An 8,477-nucleotide genomic window follows, 5' to 3' on the forward strand; every position below is an offset into this window, starting at 1 on the left:
TGCGATCTTGCTCAGTGCTGTCTGGGAGATGAAGCGGCAAGATTTACCTGCTGAGGTACAGGATTGACTGAGTACTTGACATAGAACCGCCACCGCGGATCGCTTAACGCCTGGCTGCCCCTGCGGAGTTTACGCCCGTTCCCTCACTAATCGCCCCTCCCGACAGTACAGATCCAACCGACTCGCAAGGCGCTGATTAGAATGGATAGCGCATCTCCCAGGCGTCGGGCTTCAGTTGCTCGTCATCTTTCCCTAGAACCCTCACCCTCCGCTCCTCGTCGGCTATCCCATGGAAGCATAGACGCACTAGAAACCTCTGGCCACCAAAGGAAGCGCCGTCGGACCAGTCATCCTGAGCGACAGGAGGATGCGCCCCCGGATGCAGTCGATCTTACAACCACCGAGGACATGGACCCTGTGTCGAGGACGCAAGCCAAACAACGAGCAGACGTTATCCTCGCACAGCAGTCCCTAGATCATAACAAAGGGGAGTCTGTTCTACTTGCATACAAGTGTCCCGTCTGCATGGACACCCCGGTTGATGCTACTAGTACTGCATGTGGTAAGTTTAATGCTGCGATATCGCATGCTACCTAGCTGACTCGATCAAGGGCATCTTTTCTGCCACAAGTGTATTATCGATACCTTGAAGTTCAGCGAAGAACAGCGGTCGGATATGTCTGGAAAAGGCCCCCGGGGCACTTGCCCTGTGTGCAGAAAGTATCTCTCGCGCAACGACTTGCCCGGTCCAAAGAGGAACCTCGTACCTCTACAGATCAAACTTACTACTCGAAAGAGGAGAGAGACCGCGCAATGAGCAGTCATCGCTAATATCAGTCAACGATCGTTCCATTCAGCAACTCCTAACTCGCTTTTGGAGGATCATGGTTACAGACGGGGAAAAAAATGACTTCAAGAGATGGAAGTAAAAATATGGCTGCCATTTACTTTCTCACATCATGGTTATGGGACCAGTCATCTCTATTGTTGAAGGCCCTACTCTTATGGAAAATCCATGAAGGGATAACACCGGTGACTCCAGCTTCCTGGAATCTAAAAACCTTGGCGTGAACCTGTAAAAAGGGAACCAGGGCAAAGTTCGCCCTGTCACGGCGAAAATCAGATTACCCGACGACATCGGTACAGCGAATGTCTTCCTTTAAGCGTTCTCAGCATACTCTAGCATACTGTGTGGGGGTTGGGAAGATAGATTCTTGGGGAGTGGCCCGGAGAATACCACGGCTCTTGCATAGACTAATAACGTTGCGCCCCGGCTTTAATAAATAAGCTTACAGAAGCCAAGACTGATCGTGCAGTAGTTAGTAGCTTGTCCATCCACTAATGAAATGAAGACTTTAACAACTCCCTATTGTGTTGTCTATTCCCTCCTTGTTCAAGCCGCGTTCTTGCTACTTTACTATCTGTCGATCTTTAGAATGCGGATTTCCTTGCCGGTGGAACAATTGGGTCCGTGTGGCGACGTCATACCCCCGCGAAGGGGAATCACGGTTTCGCGCTCTTTCCATCCTAGCCATTTTTCCCTTTTGCTCTCCCTCTCCTATCCAAAAAGCTTATATCCACTAGACTCTACCAGCTCTGTGTTTGCTTCAGTCTCACCTCTGTGACTCAGTATGGCATATGTCAATGCTTGCGAGTGCCGTTCATTGCTGGCACCGATCCACCCTTACTGAGTGTCCCGACAACACCCACCAGCAGCATTGACCACATTGCAAGGATGAGCATCTACTCGCAAGATCATGCGCAGTCGGCAGCGGGGCTGCAGTCGTCTCAGGACATAGCTGATATTGAGGCTAATCCGCGCACCCCCAATCCGCCCATTCCCCCAACTACTAAGGTGCCGCCTTCGCCTCCCCCTGAAACTTTCACCACGGCCGCTAGGCTCAACTCCCGTGAAACTGTCCGAAACCGACTTCGACGCTCCACCACCGCTCGCTCATACTATCGCGAAGATGGCGCGCACGATCCGAATTGGCAGCCCGGCACGGAGCCAGGCATCGATCCAAGCCAGCCGCTTCCTGCTTATAGCACGGAATGGATGGCATCAACACCCACAGAGCTTCACGGGACAAGTGAAATTACCGTTGTGGACTTTTCGCAAAATGAAATGAGGCAATATGTTCTGGACAATGATACCCTTGAACCGTTTCTTGCGCGGGAGAGAGAGCCTTGGGTACAATGCAGATGGATCAACGTCAACGGACTTAGCTGGGATGCCATTAGAATCTTAGGTAACGAAAAAGGTCTGCATAGGCTTGCGGTTGAGGATCTAATCAACGCAACAAACCGCACAAAAGTCGACTGGTACTCCGATCATGCATATATCGTGCTGAAACTCCAGAAACTGATAAAACTCAAAGATGACGACAGTGATTCTGAGGATGAGGAAGATGAAAATACACACTGGACGAATGAGCGCAAAAGTTCTGCAAGCAGTATATCTCTGAGAAGGCCTACTAAAAGAACACTAGTGTTGGAAGCATTGAAGGATCTTTTCCGGCCCAAAACCCGCGAGGACAGTCCCGATGAAAGATACCCAGCGAAAGATGCCCCCTCAGGTAAGGGGAGGTCTACTTCGAAGGCATCTAATCTTGATGATGGTTCTAACGTTAGGTTCACACCCCGGAGCATTCAACGTTACCGCGGTGGCCCGAACGAGGACCGGATAGCCTTCATGGAGCGCCATGCTATACTGGCGGCAAAGGGACTGTGTGTTACTCTGGAACAGGTCTCAATTTTCCTACATGCGGATAATACGGTGACTTCATTCTTTGAAACGAGTGCCGATGATATTGAAGGTCCAATCGTCCGACGTCTCAGTACCCCGGAGACGATGTTGCGCCAATCGTGTGATGCTAGTATGGTTGTGCAAGCCATTCTCGATGCTATTATAGACTTGGCCATACCGGTAACCACAGCTTACCAAGACGCTATTGGCGACCTTGAGCTCGAGGTACTGACAGATCCAGACGTGGATCAGTCCAAAAGCCTGTACGTCCTCACTTCGGAAATAGCAATTCTCCGAAACTGCATGCAACCAATCGCAACTGTCATTAATGCCCTTCGTGACCACCGATCCGACCCTGTACATACTCCTGGCTTGGGAGTGTTGAGGAATGTCGGAACCGCAACTCCTACAAATGATTGGAGTCCATACATTGGAACGGCGACCCCAAACCTGAAAAGCCTGAGCGGATCGAGCGTTTCCATCAGTCCAATGTGTCATACATACCTGGGAGATGCGCTAGACCATTGTATAACTATTGTGGAGGGATATGATCAAATGAGAAGGGCTGCTGACAACATGATCGACCTGATATTCAATACAATCGGTGAGTTCAATCTCTGCCATCGAAAAATTTCATCTGAAGCTTACAGTATCTAGGCGCATATCAGAATGAGAGTATGAAGCAACTCACCATTGTGACATGCTTCTATCTTCCACTTACATTCCTAACGGTGCGTGTTCTTTCGCTTGCATAAGATGCTCATCTGACTGTAAATCAGGGCTACTTTGGCATGAACTTCACCTCCTTCGCTGGCATAGAACATAGCGATGCGTATGTCTCTCTATCCACCCTGTAGCAATGGCTGACTCAAACTGCAGATACTTTTGGATGATTGCGGTTCCTTTTGTGTTCGTCACAACCATTTTCTTAATGTAAGTCCTACTTTGGCGTCAGACGGCAGCACCACTAACCCTCCACAGGCGCGACAAGCTGCAGCGTTACTTGGTGTTGCTTGCCCAGAAACGACTGATCACCAGTTCTAGGAGGAGCAGACGAAGAAAGAGAGCCACCGAGAGGACATAAACTTCTTATCCTCGGTTGACAATTATGCGTGTAGATCATGGGTAGATAATATTGTATACAGCCACCTAGAGATAGTAATTGCTATACATACTTACTAGCATCTTACAGACTGCGGGAGTGTTTATAAGGATATTACCAGACTAACAACGTAGCCACAAACATGGTTTACCTACTCACAGTGTTACCTGCAATAATGAAACGGTTATAAATCATCATCCCTTCACGTCCCCAAACTATACTATACTATACCTTTATGTCTTCAGCGGGAATAAGTATCAAAATTGTCCACACCCGGCCATTGCATCTGCAACCAATCATCCATAGAGAACGCATAGTCCAACCCTACACAGTCTTCTTCCACCATCAACGATGGCATCACACATTCTTCGCCTAGTCACCACATTACTCATTAGCCAACAAACATAACTCACAATCATTCAACTTACCCCCATCTACACCCATACTCTGACCCACCTCCAACTCTGCCGCCAAGTCACCATCACCAGCACTCAAACAGCCATGAGCACCATCCCCTTCAACGCCACGCTCCCCCACCCGCGCAAGAGTAAGACTAACAACCTCAGCGGCCCTCGCCGCCTCGCGCGAAGTCGCCGTCGAGCCACGACGCATCCAGATAGTCCTAGCCGTTCGAAGGGCAGCCAGCACCTCCTCTATCCTCTCAAGAGGCTTACCCCGATGCACCAACGAGCATAGAATCATCGTCGCCGTTAGGAACAGATGCGTCATGCTTGATGTGATCCGCCAGTGCATGTCGTGTAATTGGCCCCCTCTGCAGGTCTCCTCGTCGAGAATGTGCTGTATGCGTAGGGCGCCGAGTGATGCGTCGATACAGGCGGTGCGGGAGTAGGTGAACCTATCACCTTCTGGGTTTGATTCACGCGAAGAGATAGTTTCTAAGTTGAGGAACCGGCGATGAAGCATGATCTGGCCTTTGTATAGGAGGTGTTCGAGGAATAGTCGGGACATGATCACCTGTGGGGAATCGGTCATGCTCGCCTGTAGGGATTTGAAGCGGAGAGGGGGAGGGATGGTGGAAACGGCGTCGTGAAGTTTCTTGTCTGCTTGCATTACTTCTGCGTAACTTGCTGGTTTGACTGCGTCTGCTAGGTTGGATATAGTGCCTATGGCTATGAGTATGCGTCTCCGCGCGATGAGTTCTAATGTAGTGGTGTGTTCTGTTTCTGGTCGGCTGGGGGGTAGTGCTGTTAGGGATTGGCTTAAGTCTGTGTCGAATAAGTTTCGCGGTTCTGCGGTATCCCATTTCCAGTCGGAGATCATTCGCGGCATGCCCATTTGGCTGGATAGGAGAGTATCGCTTGTTTGTACGGTTGTCCATAGGCGACGGCGCATTTCGCCCTGTAATGGAGTGAGATTGGGAAAGTGGCTGGGATCGCGATGATAGCCCATTCGCATTGCGAGGTTGACTTCGAGCCCGAGCAGGAACCAGATGTTGCGGTCCGCGTCGGGGTTGATTCCGAACTCGATGTATACGTAGTGGACTAGGGTCTCGAGTACGTAGGGGCCAGGCTTGGTGTACTCGCCCATGACGAGGCACTGGGCAACCTTTTTGCGGTAGAGTTCGAGTTGGAGGGTTTTATGCTCGTCTTCTGCGCTGTCGGTCACGTCCGAGGCCATTACGGCTAGGCAGATCATGCTGAAGAGAAGGCCAACCCAGATGATTGGCATGCTTGTGGAGTCGGACCAAAAGACTTCGTACTATGGAGTGGTTAGTAAGGATTGTAAGGAATCGTTGCTGGTTTCACTCAAAATGTATCAGCTTGCCTCTTGAAGAAAGCTAGGTCCATGAACCGCAGCTAATCATCCGAAGTCAGTGATACTGTCATCGGAGCAGGAAAAAGACTTAAGGTGTCTCACCAGAAGCGACAAGATCAAGATAGTTAAAATACTTCGAAATATAGCGGTCAACAGCAGCCTTGGGTGGCAGTGCGGCGATGATCTCAGCCCTTGAGGAAGCCCGTTCACATCCGTAGAGCAACAACGCATGTCGAAAGTGGGATGGCTTCCCACTCGTGTCATCGATAGATTCGGCCATCCTGACTTGTTCCTCGCGATCACATTGCGCCTTCAAGTCGGCAATGCTGTCCAGAATGGCCGCCCAGTGTTCACCGGCTACATACTGAAGCTCGGAATCGGTGATCTGCATGCTGCCACAATCTGACTGTGTATCTACTACACCATTACTAGGCACTTGTCGAACACTGCTATTGGGAGTGGTATCTGGGGTAGTAAGCTGTCGCGCCTCGTCATTGTTGGTTCCATCGGGCATTAAGGACTTGACGAGACGCTCCAAGTGAACCAGCCGGTCATGAAGTCCTGCTGCTGCTCCAACGGGCGTAGGATGCAATAGGGATGCTGGTGGTTTTTGGGTCAGGTAGACGCATGAGTGACCGCGTGCGACACAGCTGGTACATGGCTGTAGTCGATCGCATCGAGACTTGCGCTGGCGGCATGCGATGCACGAAAGTTGAGGTTTGTCACGTCGTCGACGAGGTTTAGAAGCTGGAGTCCCGGAAGATGAGGACATTGGGCCAAGTTATGACTGGTGAAGCAGGCAAAATTATGTTCATGATGGGAGTCGGCGCGGCCTTAATACTACAACAACTAGCAGTAGAAGGACCCGGCACTATCTTAGTTGCAGGAAGCAGCCCAATCGGAGGAGCATCGCATATACGAGGACGCCCTCCGATTAGCCAGGAATAGGTGAACCCACATATTATGAGCATCCTCTACTAAGTATTTAGTGTAGCATGGTAGTGATGCAATACTAGGTCACGTAAATAGCTCTGGAGACACTGCAAGTCATAATCTGGGTCCATGAAGCTTCTTGACTACTGCCAGCACTAGGTCCAGTTATAGCTATACTAGAATTGTCGAATTACCAAATTTTATTCGTTCCCAGGATATCAATACTTTCGCAGAAAAGAGTAAATTACATTAATTTTCCCTCCTGAAAGTGTATTCCAGACTTGATGAGGAACGTAAACATTAAATCAACCTCAAACATTACCGCGCCGACCGTGGCCAATTCCCGAACAATAATACATGATCATAACTTGTGGAACCGTGAAATCATTCAATCTCGAAATGTCAACCGATTAACGGAATGATATCGTATTAGCCACCTCATTTATGCCTTCGCGCCGTTGCCGTTGCCGTTGTTGTGATGAAGAACCTTGGAGACTTTCTCCTTCAGCTGAGTAATGGGACCGTGATGCTGGTGACCGTTTTCCTTTGCCTTAGTTTTTTGTGCTGCTGCCGCTCCTCCTTCGTTGGAACTCTTGCTAGTGTCGGGACCTAATATATGGTTAGTCAAACTCAAAAGTCTTAGTAGAGGACAGATCAGTGCTATACTGACCTGATGGTTTCGAGCGGCTGTACCCACGATCCAGGCGCTTCTCAAATTCGTAGGGTTCCCGCGCCGGGGTCTGAGGGCCTTTCAGCGCTTCCTCGCTAACTTTGGTATTCCTGGGAAGCTTGTCTCCAGTGCCATCTGCACTCTCTTTGCCTTTCTCTTGGGAATCAGAACCACCTTTGTCGGTCTCTCCCATACCGCTGCCTTTCTGAGTAGAGCCAACCACATCGCCGGTCTCATCTTGTGTTGACTTGTCATGGTAAACTCGAGATTCTTTGTTCTGCACCTGGCTCCTTGCGTTCACTGCATCTACTCCACTGGGGGTGGACTCAGTTGCTGATGAGGTTGACTTGGCTGCGGACAATTTTTCTTGTTGGGCATCCCGTGCCTTCATGTTGTCATTGGCGTTCTGTTTTCCGACGGAGCCTCCGGCGACTGCTGAGCTAGGAGATGCCGTGTCCTTCTGCAATGAGCGGGTTCCAGCGTTGTCGTCTGTGACGTTCGGAGTAGATCCTTGACCGACGTTGCTCTTGGTTCCTTGTCCCATGACGCCACCAGCAACACCTCCAGTGGCCGTTGTACTACCGTATTCATTGTCTTTCTGCATAGACTTGGCTGCGTTATCTGGCATTTGCTGAGCAAATTGTCCAGCGCTGGAGGTTCGTTGGTACGCTGTTCCCTTGTTAATCGATGAAGGCACATTTACTCTATCTCGTGCATCCCCTCCATCCTGAACCGCCTGGCCAGAAGGGGCATAGGCGCCAGTAGGGCTGGAAATGTTTGATTTGCCTAAGACTCCCTGATCCCTGGCCGTGGAGGTATTGTCACGAACAGCAGTGGTATCCCGGACTCCTTGGCCAGAGTAGGCATACGCACCACTAGTGGCCGAGGATGAGCCCCCGGTCTCTCTGCCTTTTTGGGTGTACTGGCTTCCCATACCGGAGGTTTGGCTTCCCTGACCGTAGGTGGGGGCCTGGGTTCGCTGCTCAGGAACAGCTGCCTGAGACTGCCACTGTTTATTACCAGAGGTAGCACCTCTTGTGGGGTAGTTCATCTGCTGGCCTTGGTATGGCTCACTGACGAAAACATTTTTGGGCCCGAAGTCGGCATTGCTGGGTGACTTGGGGTTGCGGGCGTGGTCAGCATCGGTAGACGCAAGTGATTCAGGGATGACGGCGGTGTTTTCCTTCGTCCTAGGAGCACCAGGTTGTTCTAATCATAATGGAATTAGCTTCAATTTCTCAATCAATAAT

General features: G+C 50.4%; 4 protein-coding genes across 4 annotated transcripts; 2 read left to right on the forward strand and 2 right to left on the reverse strand.

Moving 5' to 3' along the window:
- Positions 1-201: 201 nt before the first annotated feature.
- An14g06570 (uncharacterized protein) lies at positions 202-817 on the forward strand (the record flags this gene model as incomplete). Its single annotated transcript, XM_059744368.1, has 2 exons — positions 202-562; positions 612-817. 2 exons carry the CDS (start codon positions 202-204, stop codon positions 815-817), a joined length of 567 nt encoding a protein of 188 aa, XP_059606472.1.
- A 1,239-nt stretch (positions 818-2,056) lies between these two features.
- On the forward strand, positions 2,057-3,830 carry An14g06580 (uncharacterized protein; the record flags this gene model as incomplete). Its single annotated transcript, XM_059744369.1, has 6 exons — positions 2,057-3,126; positions 3,232-3,350; positions 3,404-3,477; positions 3,526-3,578; positions 3,626-3,679; positions 3,728-3,830. The coding sequence occupies 6 exons, from the start codon at positions 2,057-2,059 to the stop codon at positions 3,828-3,830; spliced, it is 1,473 nt and encodes a 490-aa protein (XP_059606473.1).
- Positions 3,831-4,089: 259 nt separating this feature from the next.
- Positions 4,090-6,396, reverse strand: An14g06590 (uncharacterized protein; the record flags this gene model as incomplete). Its single annotated transcript, XM_059744370.1, has 3 exons — positions 4,090-4,220; positions 4,277-5,491; positions 5,727-6,396. 3 exons carry the CDS (start codon positions 6,394-6,396, stop codon positions 4,090-4,092), a joined length of 2,016 nt encoding a protein of 671 aa, XP_059606474.1.
- Positions 6,397-6,999: 603 nt separating this feature from the next.
- On the reverse strand, positions 7,000-8,434 carry An14g06600 (hypothetical protein [truncated ORF]; the record flags this gene model as incomplete). The annotated part of the gene is made up of 2 exons (XM_001401246.3): positions 7,000-7,166; positions 7,228-8,434. Coding segments are annotated over 2 exons (1,374 nt in total), but the record flags the coding sequence as incomplete, so codon positions are not given.
- Between the last annotated feature and the right edge of the window lie 43 nt (positions 8,435-8,477).

This window comes from Aspergillus niger (assembly GCF_000002855.4).
Source record: "Aspergillus niger supercontig An14".
Taxonomy (NCBI): Eukaryota; Fungi; Ascomycota; class Eurotiomycetes; order Eurotiales; family Aspergillaceae; genus Aspergillus; species Aspergillus niger.